Source organism: Drosophila innubila (assembly GCF_004354385.1).
Source record: "Drosophila innubila isolate TH190305 chromosome 3L unlocalized genomic scaffold, UK_Dinn_1.0 0_D_3L, whole genome shotgun sequence".
Taxonomy (NCBI): Eukaryota; Metazoa; Arthropoda; class Insecta; order Diptera; family Drosophilidae; genus Drosophila; species Drosophila innubila.
In genome coordinates, this window is record NW_022995376.1 from 11920320 (window position 1) to 11940648 (window position 20329).

General features: G+C 37.6%; 2 protein-coding genes across 3 annotated transcripts; both read left to right on the top strand.

Annotated features, from left to right (window-relative positions):
- The first annotated feature begins 2122 nt into the window (after positions 1-2122).
- LOC117787492 (protein Teyrha-meyrha) lies at positions 2123-15785 on the top strand. Of its 2 annotated transcripts, none has more exons than XM_034626034.1 (9): positions 2123-2573; positions 8470-8739; positions 8856-9009; positions 12133-12728; positions 13432-13590; positions 13651-13972; positions 14059-14305; positions 14655-14952; positions 15147-15785. In XM_034626034.1, the coding sequence occupies exons 1-9, from the start codon at positions 2457-2459 to the stop codon at positions 15369-15371; spliced, it is 2388 nt and encodes a 795-aa protein (XP_034481925.1). In that variant the 5' UTR covers positions 2123-2456; the 3' UTR covers positions 15372-15785. The 2 variants fall into 2 exon arrangements, with proteins under 2 accessions (XP_034481925.1, XP_034481927.1); XM_034626036.1 differs by having other exon boundaries at positions 2457-2573; positions 14655-14895; positions 15147-15371.
- Positions 15786-16498: 713 nt separating this feature from the next.
- LOC117786654 (ornithine aminotransferase, mitochondrial) lies at positions 16499-19645 on the top strand. The gene is made up of 3 exons (XM_034625001.1): positions 16499-16896; positions 18510-19324; positions 19388-19645. Exons 1-3 carry the CDS (start codon positions 16562-16564, stop codon positions 19546-19548), a joined length of 1311 nt encoding a protein of 436 aa, XP_034480892.1. The 5' UTR covers positions 16499-16561; the 3' UTR covers positions 19549-19645.
- The last annotated feature ends 684 nt before the right edge of the window (positions 19646-20329 follow it).

Genomic DNA, 20329 nt, shown 5'->3' on the forward strand with positions numbered 1-20329 from the left:
ACAACTATTAGAGGATTTACTCTGAAAAATATACTTTAATTATGTAAGTATCTAATGTCCTTTCATTTAACAAATTGTTTTAAATTCCGTTTAAGTTAAATAGTACTTAAATTTTAGGTACAGATCCTAAAAAAGTCAGCAAATTAATAAGAAATGTAGCGCTACAATTAGTGTCATTTAAACTACTATATTATTCTATTTTGTAGAAATTCATATATATTTTACTACACAAAGTATCAGGCTCTCATAACTTTGCCAAAACTTAACCGATTTTCATGCGGAATATTATGTTGATCTTTATTTGGCCTCTTTATTGATTCTGCATCAAAATCTTAATTACTTAGAAAATTCAATATTTTGGTCATCACTGTCATATTTTTCCATACCAACCCGTTAACACTTTATCAATAACTTTGAAATCTCATAACTTTGCCAAAACTTAACCGATTTTCATGTGGAATAGCATTTTGGTCATTAATTGGCCTCTATTTTGATTCTGCATCAAAATCTTAATTACTTAGAAAATTCGATATTTTGGTCATCACTGTCATATTTTTCCATGCCTACCCCTTGACACTATATCCAAAACTTCAAGCTCTCATAACTTTGCCAAAACTTAACCGATTTTCATGCGGAATATCATTTTGATCATTATTTGGCCTCTATTTTGATTCTGCATCAAAATCTTAATTACTTAGAAAATTCGATATTTTGGTCATCACTGTCATATTTTTCCATGCCTACCCCTTGACACTTTATCCAAAACTTCAAGCTCTCATAACTTTGCCAAAACTTAACCGATTTTTATGCGGAATATCATTTTGATCATTATTTGGCCTCTATTTTGATTCTGCATCAAAATCTTAATTACTTAGAAAATTCAATATTTTGGTCATCACTGTCATATTTTTCCATACCAACCCCTTAACACTTTATCCAAAACTTCAAGCTCTCATAACTTTGCCAAAACTTAACCGATTTTCATGCGGAATATCATTTTGATCATTATTTGGCCTCTATTTTGATTCTGCATCAAAATCTTAATTACTTAGAAAATTCGATATTTTGGTCATCACTGTCATATTTTTCCATACCTACCCCTTGACACTTTATCCAAAATTTCAAACTCTTACTTAAATGTTTTGTCGCTAAAACTTAAAACTTGAAGCTTTCTATAGACATAGTATCATAGTATATCAATTAAAATTCCTTTTTTTATCTCTTCCTCTTGCCTTTTTCTGCATTGTTTTTAAAATATCCCTCTTAAAAAAATACTCTTTCATTTTTTATTGTTCATATATTCTAGCCGTCTCATATATTTACAAAATAATAATAATACTCCAGTTTTTCTCAAAACTATACCATCAAATTCCCACAGACAAGGATTTTTATGGATTACTTGCTTTTTTCGTGGCTGTAAAAGAATTTTCGCCATCTTCTTGGCCAATAAATACCACAGTAATGTGGTATATTAAGTGTCCAGTATACAAAAGCCAACAACCAGCAAAAAAAAAAGTGACTTCAAGATACTTGTAGCCACTGCCCGGGCTGACAACAACAATAATAACAACAATAAGAAATACAAGAACCAACAGCAGGCAATCCAAAGTTAAAATGCTTCTTATACGGTTTATTTACACCAAATGCCAAGAGTGAGAGGGAGAGAGAGAGAGAGAGGGAGCGATGGAGAAGGATACGAAGTGGGAGAAGAGAGTCCCAGGTGCTGGCAGACAAACAGGCGTACAATAACCAGCAGATAAACAGACAAACAGGCAGCAGCAAAAGCAGCAGCAACAACAAAGAGATATGCAACCATTTTGGAATAATAATACACAAAAACAAACTCTCTAAAGAGGTAAACATAATGTAAATGCCAGCAAGCGGGTGGGTGGGGGCTGTAGTGAGAGGGCGAGAGCGCGAGAGCGAGAGAGCGAGCTGGCACTACAGAGCACACAGCGATAAAAACCGGTTCGACGCAGTGGCCAATCAGATTGCAGCCCAAGCAGAGGCGTTGACTGAGCGGGCGACTGCGCAGCAGCAGCAAACAGAAGCAGCAGCAGCAGCAGCGCACACAGACAGAACGCAGACTTCAACTGGCAGCGAAAACAGTTGGTCCAGTTGGACTTTTGCAGCGCGTACGTGCGGGTGCCACAAAAAAAGAGAGCTGAGCTAAACTGAGCTGAGAGCGTGCGTTTAACCGTTTATTGCCGACGCGCGCGTGTCAAATAAATACAAATACATAAATACTTGATATACATACAGATGAATACATACATATGTATATACTATGCATAAATTAATTAACTTGTTGCCAATTAATGTGTAATTACAATTACCATTATAATTACAATTACAATTGTTAGTTCAAGTGAAAGTGCACGCGTTATGCTGTTCAGTGACAAATACTCGACAAATTAATAATAACAACAACAACAACAGTGAACCACAAGTTGCAGATGGAAAGCAACGCATTTGTTAGCAGCCATTTGCCATCACAAGCGCTTGTTGTACTATCGGAGGCCGCTTCCGGTTTGCATGAGGCACTGCGTGGACAACGCCCGTTTCCAGCGAGAGTAAGTACAAATGTGCCAATCAGTCTACGGCTATTGCCAATCAGTCCGGCTTAAAGATCATCTGGCCAAGCGCCCACGTACGACGCGTCTTACGGCGTTTTAGCCACCGCGACATATTTATGACAAATCATAAACTCAACGGCGGCTTCGACGATTCGGCGATTCAGTTAGTTCGAGTAGCCAAAGCTCAGACTCACCGATGCTATAAATCAGCAGCACACCGAACACCGAACACCGAGCATCGAGAACAGCACACAAAACAATGCGCATTGTAAAACAACAAACCAAACCGATCACAAACGAACACTGCAAGAAAATATGAATGCATAATTTGATTCAAATATTGTTTGATCATCACAAGTTAATTTGTATAGTTAAAGCTAAATCAATTCAGAGATCTTTTTAACGCTTAGACAAATTTTCATATAATTAAAAAATTCGGCAGTCCCAAAAACAATTAAATATTTGATTGAATCCGTTTATTATAATCTTATATAATTTAACAATTTGAGGCACACAAGAATTTCATTAAATTAAAATTTATCATCTCTTATTCTTTACGCTATAATCTGTAATCTATAGACATCTGATTTTTAAACATATATAGTAAATATTTATTTATTGTATATTTTAAAACTAGAATTTTTTAATTTTGACATTACATCGCTATGTAAAATCAGAAATTATTGCAATCGCCGGAATTGCATGCGTATAGTTATTGACAGGAGGAAGGAAGGAAGCTGAGGAAATATATAGTATTTAGTTAAAATTTAAAGAAATAAATCATAGTTATAATACTGATCTTTAACATAATCCAATTCTTGCAGCAAAGCGCTGATAGGTTTCTCTCAGTGTAAATGACTACGAGAGTCGCAGTTGAAAGACAATCGAAAGTCGACAGTCAGTCAGATTCAGATTCAGATTCAGTTTTCAGTTGTAGTTTTCAGAGTCACATTCCTCGATCGACGAATGCGTTTGCAAACGCCCCATTGTGTGTAGATTTTTGCGACGAACAGATTTATGATAGCTACCAGGTTGAGCTCTGAAGCAATAGTGGATCTGGGATGATGGCTTGGCGGCTCAGATCGGTTCACGTTCAATTGCCCCCGCTGCCTGTCATCATTGTAAACATGAGCAATGATCTTGACGCTGATGCTACAAATGATGAAGAACTCGAACTGATGATGAGCAGAGACGTCTTGCAAGAATTGGAATAACTTGCCTGTAAAACTAACTCAACTGGTTACCGATCTCTCTGGCATTGGAAATGGTATTGGTATCGAACTTGTGCATAGCATTGAGTAGCGTTAAGATATGTTAAACATGACAACAATATGTCCCCGACTTGTAGATGCGAGTTGGGTGATATGATGGAACCAAGTAAAACAGGAGAATGAGTCTCGATTGGGGAAACTGTGACAGTTTCAGGTGAATCAAAAAATTTTTAAAAATAAAAGTCAAAAGATAATGCGAAAGTAAAGAAAATAGGTTTAATTATTAAAGATATTCTCAAAGCATAATTAGGATAAACAGTTTTATATTAAAACAGCAATGATCGTTGTCTTAAAAAAAAAACTATAATCAAACTTAAAATTTAGTCACAGCTTCAAGTGAAATAAGAAATTTTTAAAGTCAATTGTAAATTATTCAATTATTCGGATTTTACTTTTGTAAATATTAAATATATTCGCAAAGCATAAATTTGGTTTATGAATTTTCTATTCAAACAGCAATTATAGTTTTCTTATAAATTTATTGCGCAGTATTAACTACTTACAATTTGATTATAGATTTAATCTATAACTTACTAAACAAGACTTTAATGAAAATTATCTTAACAATTATATGTACATATATGCATGAATCAAGGCTACTGTGCAAGCTCTGTGATATGTGCATTATTTATAGCCCAACAATAAAAATTAATAAAAACAAACCAAGCGAGCATATTAAATGCCATGTCAAATGGTTTAATGTGGATCTGGTTCTGGTTCTCCTTCTTCTGGTGCACCGTTTAACCACCTAAACAAAAAGTGCTCACCATAATAATTTTGTAGCCACAACAACAAAGGTAAACAGACTGACCCCTGACTGCAAAAAAAAAAAGATGGCAGACCCTAGGCCACAACCAGAGTCCGATCCAGACAGCAACCCTGGCCTCTGGGCGAGTGTGGAAAATTATGACCCAAACCTGGAACAACATATGAAATGTAATTCTTTATTTTCTTTTTTGCACTTATTACACTGTGTGTATGTGTGTGTGTGTGTGTGTGTGTGTGTGTGTATGGTGCTAGTGGTGTAGTGTGTGCTGTGTGGTGTGTTGAGGGCGCTTAATTTAATTTATAGCAATTTATCAAGAGGCAGAGCCTGAAATGCACAGCCAACGAGGCGTATAACAAGAAGTAATCATATAGGGAGAACTAGTTTAAGAATGCCACTGATGTAGGGAGTAACGGGAGGGGAATACTCGTAAATGGAATTAGTTAGACCAGTTAGAACTTTGCTGCGAAATAGAAATGTATATGACTGCAAAGAGTTATCAATTAGAAGTTTTTTGTTTACATTTTTTAACTATACTGTTATACTATACTATTATTGTAATTTAAGTTAGGGTAATGTCTCTTTCGTACTCTTTAAAAATGAGTAAATTAATACTTTTAACATATTCAAAAAACACCGCAATTTCATAGAGAATTATAAACTAAACTTTCACCCTGTTAAAAATTAAACACGCCTTAACTTATGCTACATATTTTATTAGTAAAAGACTCGCACAGAAAAGTCTCGTCTATCTGAACTTGATAGCTGCAGGTTGAAGCCATAAACATTCAGTTCGAGAAAATTGCCAATTGCTAAACGTTTTCTGGTTTCGTTTTCTTTTTTTTTTGTGTTACTGCCACAAATTGAGATTTATTTGTAGAGGAGCCTGAGAAGTCAGTTGTGTGTTTGTTTGTTTGTTGTTTGTTGGTTGTCTGTGTCGTATTTTATGGCCAAGTTAAGCGAAATTGGCAATCGTATGTGGACAATTGGCTCATGCCAGTCGTTTACGTGTTGTTGTAATTAAGCTGTTATTGTTGTTGCAAGCAGCTGCTGGTTAGAGCATTAGAACAATTTCTTACCGACTCGACAAACGACTACAAGTGATAAATGCCAATAATTCAAGTGTTAAAAACAAAAAACAAACAACAAGAACAAGCGAATTATGCAAATCTACAACCCTCGGAAAGGGCAACAAATCACACGACCAAAGCATTTGAATGCCTCTAATAGAAATGCAAACAGAGATTGTAAATGTGGCATAGAATGATAGAATTATCGGGGTGGCAAGTGCCACCTGCTGCACATAAATCAATGGAAATTTCTATAAGCAAGTTTACATATCGCATTAAAAACTCATTCGGCAATGCTGACAAATTTGCCAAGTCGACAACGAGCAGCGCATCAAGAGTCGCCAGTGGTTGACCACTTTCAGGTCCACCTCAGCGAGTCCCCTTCTACTCCACCCGCTCGCCCCATTGCCCCCTTGATGTGTGCCATCTGTGCACGTGGCATTTAATCAGTGCCACTCATTAGGGGGGCTGCTTTCAACTGATTTAGCCAAAATGCAACTCATGCGGTTGGCAATACACCTCATCCACATCCACTACCACCATTCCCACCGACCTCCCCAATTCCAACACCTAGCTTATTTAGCACTGCAATTTATGCCTGTATATTTGTCTAATGGCTTTTCGGACTCTGACTTGCATTTGTTTCTGCCTGGCAACAGCTTTGAAACGAGTCCTCGATTCATTTGCAATGTTCCACACGATGATGATGATGATGATAAAGACGATGATGGTAATAGTGATGGGGCAGGCAGCTAATATGCCAACACCTTCATTTGTAGATCTGTTACCATGCCAATTTTGTTGTGTCAACGTTTTGATAAGCTATAATTAATTGCTTTTATTGTCGTCTAATTAAGAGAAGAATTTAAACCATGACTGCCGGACAGAGTCTAATCCCACAGAACTCAAAAATTGCTCTTATTTTTAAACTTTTATTGTAAAATCAGAAAATAAGTGTTGTTTTGTGAATTTTTATATTTCTTTTTAATAAACATTATAAATAATCAACTTTTTCAGTTGCATGTATGCATAATTGGTCAAATCCTTTTTTAGAACTAGCAAATATCAGGAAATTTCGAAAAACAAATTGGAACCGATATAATCCTCGATATAATCTTTTGAAGACAGTTTAATTTTAACTTGATTAAGATGATTGTTAGACGTAAGTACTTTGCAACTGAGTAGAAATCCTTTAAATTTTTTCATATTTTCATCAGTGACACCTTCAATATTGTAACTGCAGTTTCCAATCTCAATTCCCTAATCTCTAATTACTTTGCGTAAGCTACGAGAAGCCAAGTGAGCGTTAAATATAAGCATTAAAGTGGGCAATATTCGGAACAGTTCAATATTATGCCAGCTACATGACTTGGCACAAAAATGGGCGAATTAAGGTAAGCGGAAATTAGGAATTATGTGGCTTTGAATCAGGGCAACATATGTTAAAGAAAACTGAGCAGGAAGATAAGGGAACTGTTATTCTAAGGGTACTGAGAAATCTGATAAAATGCATGCCTTAAAATCCAAAATCAAAATACCAGCTGATATTACAAATAAGAGGAAAGCATTCTCAATACGTACAGATCAATAGCTAAGCCGCCTTAAAATATGCAGCAAAATGTTTAATTTACGGCAAATAAATGTTAAACGGCACAAAATTGAGAGATTTTAGAGTTACGATATCGCCACACATAAACTGTGTCACATGAAGGAATAAAGTGTGTGTGAGGAGAGGCAAATAAAGGAAGGGAAAGGGGGAAGGAGAAATATGTGCTACCAATGGGGTGTAAAATAACGAGCGAAAATTTACCAACATTCAAAGACTTTGCATATGATATGGGCACCCCCAAGAGGTTGAGGGTGAGGGTGAGGGTGGGTTGTCGCGAACTTCAAGGGTCGGGGACTGATGATAAAAACGGCAAGGGATAAACTGACAAACCGTTTATAACAAATTGAGCCTGATGAGTGTTAAGCGTCTGGGACACACACTTACACCCAACTAGACAGTAACACACTCACTTGTAAGCGACGACATGTGTGACAAGTATCCAAATTCACCCACACTAAAAATGAATTTACATACAAATTTGTCTGCAGTGCGCCGGAAAAGTATACGGAAAAGTGTGAGAAAATCACTGATATGTTAAGCTGAAGTAAACTTTGCTTGCAAACGATATTTGAAACCATACTCGTAAAATTAGTGAGATATATGAAATTGTTTGTTAACAAGTATATTCAAATTTTGCAAAAAAAAATAAAAAAAATAATAAAAATAATTCCTTAGTTTTAACGCAAATTGTCAAAAAAAAATGCATTCTTATAATACGCGTAGACAGAAATAAGTTGATTGTAAGTGGGTGGTTTTGTATTTTATCTTAAAGTGGTGTTTTTAAAATTAATTTCAAAATAAAACTAGCTATTTTTTTTGGTTTCAAAGCTTCGGACGAAGCATCTTTGATTTGTTACTTTAAGTTTAAAAATCTATTTACTTTAACATAAAAACTTTGGTAAAATTAATCAACTGACAACATAATTTATGATTAGAATTAATTAGCTAAGTAGATTTAAAGCAAAGTAATTATTCTAGTTGATTCTATTCATATTGAGACTAAATGCTTCAATTATAGTTATTTAATAAATAACCAATGTTGGAAATGTGATTTAAAATTAAATTTATTGTCTATAAAAATTCCATATAAAGTAGCAATTTAATAATAATTTAAATATATATAATTTTAAAGATCGTACTATGGCTTTTTTGAATTTATGGTGACTTTTATTTTCAGTTACCTGACGCCAAAGATCTACACAACATGTCACTAGTCGGCAACTACAGCACCCAATTCCTGCACAACTTCCATCCGCATCTGCTGCAGACCCTCAACCATGGAATGCTGGCGGCAAATGGAGCAGCTGCCGCTGCTGCAGCCGCTGGAGCTCCGGGCAGTTATTTTGCCAGCGAGCGGTCGGCGCTGGGGAAGCCGTCGGTGCTGTCGAACTTCTCACTGCCGTCGGCATTTTCCCCTCCCAAATACATAGGCATATCTCTGGACCAGGTGAGTGATGCAGAGACAGGGGGGAAGACGAGGGGAATTGACAGAGAAGAGGCTTTAGAGGCGTTGATAATCGTGTGTGGATTGGCAGTTGTCATAATTGGAATTGAATTTTTCAGAATCTTTTCAATGGCAGCGAATCATTTCGCACGGATTCGGCCAGTCCCACGTGCACATCACACGAATCCATGGAGGGATCACAGGATTACGATGCCGTTGAAAAGGGTGAAAGCCCGCGCAGCAATAACTCTCAGGATCCCAGGGATTTGAGACGTAAGTTCGGCTGCCCCTGGCTATGTTTACTCCTGTATTTATTTAACAAATTTGCATGTTGCCAAAATGTTTGGCGATAAAGCAAAAAGTGGGCGGCTTTTCAGGCCACGTTTTGCCTTTACGTTTGCCTCTTTTTGATCAAAATCTTTTGCCGTATTTGTTTCAATTTTACTTTTTCTGTGCAATTTTAACGCTTCAGTGGGTTAACTTTGACTGGCAGGCATAAGGCCGGGGCAGATGAGACGAACGGACAGACGGATGGACGGACAGATGGACAGACAAGCGACAGGGCCGCACTTCAGCAATTTTTATTAGTTTTTCCTCTAAAAGACATTTAAATCAATTTCCAGCAAATATTTACCTGAGGGTTGCATTTTCTTCTATTTGCTTTAAAGCTGCTCCCATTTGGCTAAAAGTAGGCTAAACAAATTGCCTACAAATGCGTTGCTAATTGGTAAGAGCAAGAGCTGTTGTCGTTAAGCGCCTTATGCCCAAAAGTCAGCAGCATATGAACATGATAAATATGAATGCAAAACAGCTAACTCAGGGGGAGGGAGGCTAAGGGTAGAACTTTTTGAAGCAGGGGCGCAGATGCTGAAAGGGGTGCTTATGACCAATGTGTGTACAATATCTTAGTTGGTCAACTAGTAAAAGAAATTATAAATAATATTATAATACTTTCTTTTCTTATGCTTAAAATATTAAGAAAGAAAGGTATTTAAAAAACATTAGAGTCTCTTTTAAATAATTGAATTGAAGAAATGAACTTTATGAATTTTTTGTAAATTTTTTATACAATATTTAGAATTTTTAAAAGGGTATTATACATAAAAGAGTTATATATTTATAGTTTTCAACTTGTAGTTAATTTCTCTGATATCTCAGTACTCATATTTAAATTTCAATTCAATTCAATTCAATTCAATGAATGGTATTTGTACAATGTGTATCTTCCTGTCTCTACGCCCATGTCTCTCTAACAATGACAACTTCTTTGTTTAACTTTCATATTTACATACCTATTTAAGCCGGAAAACCAGTTTTCCGCACACACACACACACACACGCACTCCCCTCGTGTTATTTTGTGTGTTTAACTTTTGGCTTATGTCAGTGGCTAGACTTACACAAGGCCATAAATTAATTTTAATAAATAATACACTTTTAATTAGCTGCGTTTACAGCGAATCATAGCACAGCAGCCATCGATAATCCAATGCTAACTATAGATAAATACAAGTATCCCTTGTCTTTTAGCTACTTCTTCCCTGAGATAAAAGTCGAAAAGGCACTTGGCATAAGTATTCTGGCATAGAAGGGTTAACAAGGGTGCGCATTAAGTGTTTTAAATGGCGCACTGGCTTATTGAAATGTATCAAGTCTTCTCTCCAACTCCATCCCCTTCCCCATTGAGGATGTTCGTGCCACAATGTACGTGTGGCACTTCACTACAAAGTCAAACCGCAGGCAGGACGCATCCTTTTTGTGGCACGAGGCGGCTAATTACTCAGCCTGCGACATTGTTGCAACTCTTTTGCTTCTTCTTCTTCTTCGTGTGCCACTTGAGCCAATTATAAGGCAAAGCTAAAGCTACCCCCAAACTACCCTTACAACCGACAAGTAAAATTCATAATGTTTGCTCATTTATTGTTCATGTTTTTTTTTGCATTTATAAGGTTTTTTTTTGTTGGTTCCTTCAAAGGATGCGCAAGTGTTGCAAATCGCTTTGATTGCATTGTTGGTATTGTTATTATGAGCATTACTTATTACTTATTATTATTGTTCCGATGATGTATTATATTCGATGCACACTTGGAATTTTCATATTAATTTCTGTAATATTAATGGCACTCGAATAAAAGTCATATTTCATGCTATGTGTGATATATGGAGTTCCCCCTTTTTATTGTTCTTGCGAAGGGATGAATGCAATGAAATCTTGAGAACATAAAGTAAACTAGCTATGGACACGTGACTGGGAGGCATTTTGAAGATATATTTAAAAATTGATAGTAGGATTTCTGATTTGTTAAGATTAATATAGCAGATATTTTTGCCAAATTGTTTAGGCTAAAAACTGCGTTAAAAATACAGTTCCTTTAATTTGTAGTGCTTTTAGTTGTTATTTTTACTTATTCTTATGTTTCTACACGAATTCAGTAAAAACTCACACAGAAAACATATAATTTTATTTTTTTTAATACCTCTTGGACTTCTGGAACCTGTCATAATTTCGATGGGAAAAAGGAAGTAAATATAATCGTAATAATTCGCTGTTCTATAAATATGCTGTGCGATTTTACTTAATGCGAAGTACATTGAAAATATATTTTGTGCTATTAAATTACTTAAAGCAAAGTTCTTAAATTTGTTTCAATACGAGTATAGAACCAATTTAAAATATATAATTTTAATTTATGCGAATGTTTCGCACAGTTGCATGACAAACTTTCTCGCACCACTTGAACCATTTTGTCAACATGTTCGTTTCGGACTGTTTCTGTTGTTGTTATACGCGGTTAACCGTCACATTCAACATATTATGTTGCCACATGTACGAACTACACGCTGATATTTTAGACAAAAACAAAAAACACTTGCAACGACAGCAACAACAACAACAGCAACATTATATTTTTAGTCGTATTTATTGTAATAATATTTTAATTGCCGCCGCAGTCACGTGCAGAACTTTTGACTGGCAAACAGTTTGTATTTACGAGGACGAGGACGAGGACGGAGTATTGTGGTTTGTTGTACACATTTTTTCTCGGTGTACGTGCGTCTGACAGCTGAGCAGCTCAGAAGGATATGAAGGACATGCGGCAAACGGTTTTAGCTCCCGAAAATAACGAGCGCCAATTAATTTGGGCTAAGTACGTGTTAAAAATGTGTAGCATGCAATTAGAGATTGGCCAGAAAATTTATGGACCAACCCAGTTTCGATGGGCGGAATGGCGGAATCAGAAGTTGGGGAGATGGGTGATGAGGGTGGGTGATTGTGTGGAATTCCAAAATTGAAATCAATGCATTGAATGCAGGGGGGGGAGTTAGTGGAATTTCAATTTTTATTGCCTGATATTGCGGCGCTTTGATTGATGAATGCGGCATGGCTAATTCCAGATCTGCATAACGTTAGCAAGGCGCATACGGTGGCCTCATCCTCGACGGCATCCAGCAGCTCCTCATCCTCCTGCTCGACCAGCTCCGCTGTGGCGGCCATTAGCTCGGCGGCCGTCGCAGCGGCGACCAGCAGCGCAGTCGTCTCCATGGCCAACCATCTGGCGGCGCATCAGTCATCGCCGGCACACCATCATCCGCATCATCATGGCCATCATGTGGGTGGCGGGACGGGGCCTCCGCCGCCTACGCATCATCATATGTCGCATGCTCATCCCCATCCGCTTTCCCACCATGCGGCACATCATGCGGCTCTGGCCAGTCTCAGCATGGCCGGACTGCGTGCGGTTCCGGGTGGTTTAAGCCTGGTCAGCGGTTTGCAAGCCGCTGCTGCTGGCGGTGCCATTCCCGATCTGTGTCCCGTCTGCGGATTGAAGCTCAGCCCCGAGGAGTGGCACACACACTTCCTCACCGAACTGGATCGCCTGTACAAGCTGAGCGCCGGATTCGAACGCTCCAATCTGCAGGCGACCTACATGTTTGCCCCACCCTGTCCGGCTCAGGAGAATGCCATTCGCACCAGCCACAATCGCTGGGAGGTAAGCAACTATAATAAAATTTAAATAATGCAGGAAACAACTAAGAAACAATTTTTTTATATGATGGTTAAAGTACACAATAACCCTTTGGAAACAAAAGCAAATCCAAGATCTAGAGGAAAAAAGTTTTTTTAATGAAAATAATAAAATTCTAATGCAGAATGACTTAAGAGGCCAAACCAGGATCAAAATGACATTCCGCTTGAAAATCGGTTCAGTTTTGACAATGTTATGAATGTCTGAAGTTGGTCAAACTTTGGACTTAGCAACGTTACAAGTCCAAATATTTGTTCAATTTGCAATGATTTTTTACAGAAAAATGAAACGTCTCAGAATCAATTTTAAAGTGTTGTTTTAAACTAATTATGATATAAGGAGTTGATTAAAAGTGAAAACTTGAGATTTAAAATTTTGAATTTTCAAAAAATCAAAGGGGGGACCCTTAGCATGGAAATCGAGTTTTTTTCGAAAATAATTAATTTTTCTAAATGAACGAAATTTGAATGCAAAATGAATTTAGAGTCCAAATCATGATTAAAATGACATTCCGTTTAAAAATCGGTAAAGTTTTGACAATGTTATGAATGTCTGAAGTTGGTCAAACAATGAACTACGCAACTTTACAAGTCCAAAATCTTTTATATGAACATTTCAAGTGTGCCAATTGTAAGATTGTAGATACTAAGTTATTTTCAATTTTCAGACATTTCAACGCATTAGAAATAATCGCCAAAACCGTCTGAGGCTGAAGGTGCGCAAGCGTAAATACGGCGAGATGTACATGATGGAGAGTCTCTACTGTAGCAGCTGTCCCATATGCAAGCGCAAGTATGCGCTGGAGACAGGAAAGCTTCCTCCAGAGGTTCGCTAATCCCTTACAAATACCTCGACCTACTTTAACTTAGCTCCTTCTCACTTGCAGGACGATGCCAAAATGCAGGATGAGATCGAAACGGTGGACGTGGAAAGCTGCAATGATGATGTGCCCGACTCTGGCTCGGAAGCACCAGGAGGAGCTGTGGGTGGAATGAATAGCAATCTGCCACCCTCCAGCATGCACAATACCAATGCACAGCCGGGTAAATTGGATGGCATACTCTATCGCACGGCATGCGTTATTAATCAGAAGGATGTCCATGCAGATGATCAGGATGTGAGCACCAATGTGACAACTGCGAGCAGCAGCAGCGTCAGCTGGTCTGGAGAGACAACGCCCAGTTCACATACACAGGCACATATCAGCGGTGAGTTTAACGAATTTCCCTGGGGCCAATTTACATTGAACTAAGCCCACTTTTCTCCCAATTCCCCACTCCTGTCCTGTTTACAGTGAAAAACGTCAGCGAGCTGTCATCTACCACACATCACTACTACAACGCGGACTCCTGCGGAGTGGGCGGAAACGAGCACAGCAACAATAATAACAACAATGGCAGCAAGGAGCTAATGATGGACACGGCATCGTGTCAGAACGACAGCGACGAGGATGTCATTGTGGATGACGATGAGACAGTGAAAATGACGAGCAAGTCGCACAGTTACAAACGGCGACAGGAGGAGAACGTGGGCAGCAGCAGGTATGAACACTACACTACAAAAAAAATTTTGCAATAATTTTGCCGTTGTTTTAAAATTATCAAAATAGTTTTCACTCTCATAAATTGCTTTTTCAATTAAAGAAAATTAGCATAAGCTGAAAATCAAGAGTATTGGTTTAAAAATGTTTTTTTATTTTAATGAAATGCAAAAAAAATAATTAAAAACAACAACAGGATGTTTTCTCTTAGCTTAAAAATCTTGGTTTTATTATTTAGATAAACGGTCTTACATCTAATATTTTTCTAAAATTTCCTCGAGAAGAAATAACTTTTTTTTCAATGTGGAACTTGACAGTTTAATTACAAACAGGTTTAATTCACTTTACAGAAGCCTGGAGAATATCTCACCCAATGAGGAGCGTCCACGCTCGGAGCCGCAGGTCAGCAGCACTGAGCCTGGCCCCATGGACATCTCCCACAGCAGCAGCAACAACAATAACAATAATAACAACAACAACAACAACAATAACAACACAACAACAGCAACCAAATATGTCGAGCCCATGGAGAACAGCCTGTCGCAGTTATCGTCTATGGGCGTGCCGGGATTAACACAATTGGACACAAAGGTGGGAATTAGTTCGGATTTAAAACCGGACGATGAAAACAAATGTTTCATTTGTAAGGTAATTTCTCAGTTTGCTTCAGTTCTATTTTGCCTTTACGCTCCGGTCGCTCTATCACTCTCACTCTCTATTCTCATTATCCTCACGCTCTGTCACTATTTTGCTAATTTGCATGTTGTTGTTGCACACTCGCTCTTCCATTGTTTTAATACCGCTCTAAGCTATGCTCTCTTTTGTGTATCTACTCTCTCAAGACAGGCATAAAGGATCTCAACACGGATGCGTTTCTGCGCGGTCGCAATTTCTATTTTCACCAGAGCTGCGCCAATGTGATGAGTAGCTATCGGCTCAACAAGGAGCTGCTCAGTCAGGCCCAAGCTCAGAGAGAGGCTGCCGCAAATACGGCAACGCCGCGCAGCCTGTCGCCGTCGCCCGCCCAGTCGCCGCAACAGAGCGTTGCCACCCAGGCCATGGAGTAGATGGATGGCGAAATGAGCAATCAAAGCGTGAATTTATTACAGTTAATTAATTCAAATATTGTGGTAGCTAATGAAACGAGTTAAACAAATATCATGTTTAATTGAGCACGTCAAGCGGTCGCCCAAAGGTGGGCAACACTTTTTTTCATTGGTTTTACGCGTCGCCAAATAGCGAGCAACACTTTTTTTTATTTTCTCGTTTTGATTTTCGCTCTGTAAATTTGCGTGTGTCAATTGTTTTCGTTTTCGAAATTAACAAATTAATTTCCTCGCATCAATGTTTAGTGCAATTTTGTGTTGCCTTTTAGCTGTTTCGGAAGCAGCTCTATTATTATTATTATATTTTTTCCGTTTTTAGTATGCAAAATTCTTGAATGTGCTATAATTGTTAAATACAAATGAAATTAGTTATCATAACTAAGCCAATTAGTTGTACATTTTAAGCGTAAAATATTTATGAAAAATCAAATAAATACATAAAATACTAACAAAGAATTTATGCAATCTTTTTAATCTATTAAAATAAATAAGTAGGGTATTTACTGTTATGGTTGTAGTATGATCAAACAAAAAGCTCTTGCCAATTATAATATAAACAGCTGTTGACAATGAAAGCTATTCTGAATACTATAGCGCCGCCTTAAGATTTGTTTAAAAGCAGCAACAATTACCATGACTCCCGGTTTGTACATTCACCTACATGCTATCAAAATTAATTCATGTCAAAGAGAAACAGAGAACAGAAAGAGATAAAAAGCTCCAGACAAATTGAGCAATGGAAAAATTTCTGCTGATTACTGTGAAAGAAATTGAATAACAACAACAAGTAATCTATTTATAAACAGACGTAAGTATGTGAGAATGTAGATATTTTCTTAAAGCACTTATTACGCCGAAAGCTACGCAGATAAGACATATAAGTAAGTAATCCAGCTAAGCTGTGAATGTAAAGCAAAAACAAACTGAGAAAGTTTAGCACAAGCAAGCACACGCTCTCTTCATCTCTCTCTTCATCAATAAAATCTACGCAGGGGGCGACACTCAGAAAGCTTATCAATTATCGTCTGACTTGGCAGAAGAGTATAAATAGCAAGCTGCCGACGCTAGCGAACTTTCAGTTAACTACGAACAGCGATCAAGAGTAAAAGTGTTTGTTAATACATCAATTTATATTTATTTTTATTGAGAATATGTTTTCCAAACTGAGCACACGCGGAGTTGCCAGCCGCCTTGGTGGCATCATCAAGAGAACGCAACACAAAGAGGCCGCTGCCGCCTCCGCCGCCTCCACGGAGAGCAGCCGCTCCGAAGCGGTTTTTGCACGTGAGCAAAAATACGGCGCACACAACTATCATCCGTTGCCGGTGGCGCTTAGCCGGGGTGAAGGTGTTCACGTGTGGGATGTGGAGGGTAAACGCTACTTCGACTATCTCAGCGCCTATTCGGCGGTCAATCAGGGTCACTGTCATCCCAAGATTATCAAGGCGCTGACGGAACAGTCACAGAAACTGGCGCTGACGTCACGGTAAGTTGGAGCACTCAAAAATCATTTTCATCAGACGTGCCCCCCTTTAAAGCTTATCGGGTGGAGCTTTGAGAGCTTTATTTATTTATTTTTCTCAATGACCTAGTCTTTTTTCCATAGCAGAGGGTATAATAACTTTGTCACAAAGTTAATTATGACATTTTATACCTTATATAGCAATATTTAAATATTGCACAGCTTTAAATTTCTTGTAGAAAACTAAACCAATAGTTATAGATGGCATAGTATTTGTTGTCATATAGTACCTAATGGAATAGTTCGAAAAATTATGTGTTTTTTAAATCTGTTGATATCTTGAAAATTAAGTTCCAGGCAAGGCAAGACAGATAGAAAAAAAATACATTATTAGTTGCTATAGAAATAATCGGGTACTCGTATTTAAGTATCGCCACACTTAAGATGGGATTCGCAATGCGGTTGTTCTTATTATTGTTGCTGGGCCAGTTTAAGGTTTATAACACAGCCGTAAACAATCTTAAATGTTTGTTGTTTTTGCTATCAGTGTCAATAAGTTCCGTTATCAATAATCGCTGTTGTCAACTGAAAAAAAAAACGGTTGATGGAAAATTTTTGGTGCTATCTCATTGTTGCAACACTTAAATTAATATTATATTTACAGAAATTTACTCCGATTTAATATTAATATTCATATTTTTTTTAAATTTTTTTATAGACGATAAGCTTTTAGGCGTTGTCATGTATATCTGCAAGATTAAATGAATTCTAATTAAAGCTTTTATTAAATGCAATGTCTGTATACTAATCACTGCGGACGGCAGTTCGCGTTAGTGACGAAAGCAGCATTCCAATTTCAATAGACTCAAACATAAGTCGTAAAGTCAAGCGAAAATATATTTTAGTGACAAATAAAATCAGTATAGATTAAATGATAATTTTATGTTTACAAGTACTTAGTTTTTTATATAGTTATCAGTTTTAGTTAATTTTCTTATCTATCCCGGAATAAAGTAGTTAAGGATTATAGGCCCCTTAAGAAAAATTACAGTTGTTACTAAGTTGTTAAGGGCAAGATTATCGACAATTTATGTGTTGAGTGTAATGACATTAATCTAGACTTATTATCAATTGAAATTAAAAATATGTTTTTTATCAGTTCAAAATGTGTGCCACTTGCTAAAATTAGCAAATAAAACACTTCAAACGCAAAAAAAAAGCAAGTGATTAATCAAATTCATATCATTTTGAACCTTATAAACAACCATTGAACCTAACAATCAAAGTTGACACCCAACCTGAACACAAAGAAAACCAATTAAAACCAGACACAAAACTTTAAAGCACTCATAAAATCCAATGATTTGAAATATGATCTTTAGAACGCATTCATAGTGTGAATTAATGTCTGGTGAAATGAAGAGATTCAAAAATATATGAGTATTAAAAGGTTATCAGTACGGAGATTAATTACTTGCAATCCTCTCATGTATATTTATTTGGCTACTAGTTATAAGCAGTCATGTGATTTCTAATTGTAGATTAGCATATATTTAAATTAGTTCCCTTGAACATTATCTTATATATCACATAGTTTAACTACATATTATTTATTGCCTCATTTTACTCTATTTTAGCGCCTTCTACAATGACGTACTCGGCGAATACGAGGAATTTGTTACCAAGTTCTTTGGCTATGACAAAGTGCTGCCCATGAACACGGGCGTGGAAGGCGGGGAGACTGCTTGCAAGCTGGCCCGCAAGTGGGGATACCTTAAGAAGCAGATACCCAAGGATCAGGCCAAGATCATCTTTGCACGCAACAATTTCTGGGGTCGCACCCTGTCCGCGGTGTCCGCCTCGAATGATCCCAGCAGCTATGAGGGCTTTGGACCATTTATGCCTGGCTTTGAGCTGATTGATTATAATAATGTGGCTGCACTGGCGCAGGCTCTGCAGGATCCCACAGTGTGTGCCTTCATGGTGGAGCCCATCCAAGGCGAGGCAGGTGTTGTGGTGCCCGATGAAGGTTACCTGCGCAAGGTGCGCGAATTGTGCACAAAGAACAATGTGCTCTGGATTGCGGATGAGGTGCAGACGGGTCTGGCACGCACTGGACGCATGCTGGCCGTGGACTACGAGGAAGTGCAGCCCGATATACTCATTCTGGGCAAGGCACTCTCCGGCGGTGTTTATCCCGTCTCAGCTGTGCTCTGCAATGACGACGTGATGCTGTGCATCAAGCCCGGAGAGCACGGTTCCACCTACGGTGGAAACCCACTGGGCTGCCGTGTGGCTATTGCTGCTCTGGAGGTACTTCAGGAGGAAAGGTTGGCGGAGAATGCTTTTAAAATGGGTCAACTGCTGCGCAGTGAGCTGTCCAAACTGCCCAAGGACATTGTGTCCGTGGTCAGGGGTAAAGGACTTCTCAATGCCATTGTAATCAATTCCAGTAAGTTACTTCCCACTTTCCTGGCTTTTTCCCAACTCACTTGTTCTCTTTAATCCCTGACAGAATATGATGCTTGGGATGTTTGCATGAAGCTCAAGGATAACGGATTGCTGGCCAAGCCCACACATGGTGACATCATTCGCTTTGCCCCACCCCTGGTCATCAATGAGGCGCAAATGATGGAGAGCATTGACATCATTAAGAAGACAATTTTGTCTATGTAAAATGTATATTACAAATGTTTCCAATCGAATAGCATTTAATTAGTCTGTTAACATTTCGCAAAAGTCTGAAAATAAAATAACTTTAATACAACTAAAAGTTCAGGAACCTGCTTATAAAATACATATTATGTTCATATACAAAATAGTTATAATTATTTGAGAAAATGTGTTAAATAAATATATTATAATATCTGCAGTCGTCCGTGTCATTTTCGTCTCGGAGTTTTTTTTTTTTATATTATCAGTTATGTTGGTAATTTCTTTTGAAAAATAAAAATTAGTTTAATCGAGAGAAAAACTTAAACTTAATCATGCAAAAGTGATTTCAATTTATAAGTTAATTATCAGTCATTCAATTTATCAATTAGTCAATCAGTCGTACAATTAATCAGTTAAAATCTGTCAATCAGTTAGTTATTGAATCACAAAAAATTTTTAAAGCAAATATTCTATTTATTTGCGCTATTTGTTTCATTATACGATTATTAAACATAGCTCTTACAATCCATTTAATATTATTTTTAAAAACCTTTATAAAATGTGTCAATAAACAAACTTGCAGATTTCATAAGGCTAATAACTGAACTGAATATCCATTTTTCGACCTTTTTACCTACTCTTTCTCTTTCTTAGTTCACTCTTTCATGCCATGACTGACTGTGTCAACAGAATCGTTTGCATTCCTTATTTTTTAATTAAAATATAAAAAGGAGACCACACTGGTTGGGAACGTGCCGCGGTCGTTAGGCAATAAACTTGGACACCGCGCATCCTGCAGGAC

Bases quoted from the DNA above. Each gene is read 5' to 3' on its own strand.
- LOC117787492 (XM_034626034.1), top strand. From the start codon at position 2,457: ATGGAAAGCAACGCATTTGTTAGCAGCCATTTGCCATCACAAGCGCTT. The intron at 2,574-8,469 runs GTAAGTACAAAT...TTTTATTTTCAG, and splicing joins AACGCCCGTTTCCAGCGAGA to TTACCTGACGCCAAAGATCT. The intron at 14,953-15,146 runs GTAATTTCTCAG...TACTCTCTCAAG, and splicing joins ACAAATGTTTCATTTGTAAG to ACAGGCATAAAGGATCTCAA.
- LOC117786654 (XM_034625001.1), top strand. From the start codon at position 16,562: ATGTTTTCCAAACTGAGCACACGCGGAGTTGCCAGCCGCCTTGGTGGC. The intron at 16,897-18,509 runs GTAAGTTGGAGC...ACTCTATTTTAG, and splicing joins AAACTGGCGCTGACGTCACG to CGCCTTCTACAATGACGTAC. The intron at 19,325-19,387 runs GTAAGTTACTTC...AATCCCTGACAG, and splicing joins TGCCATTGTAATCAATTCCA to AATATGATGCTTGGGATGTT.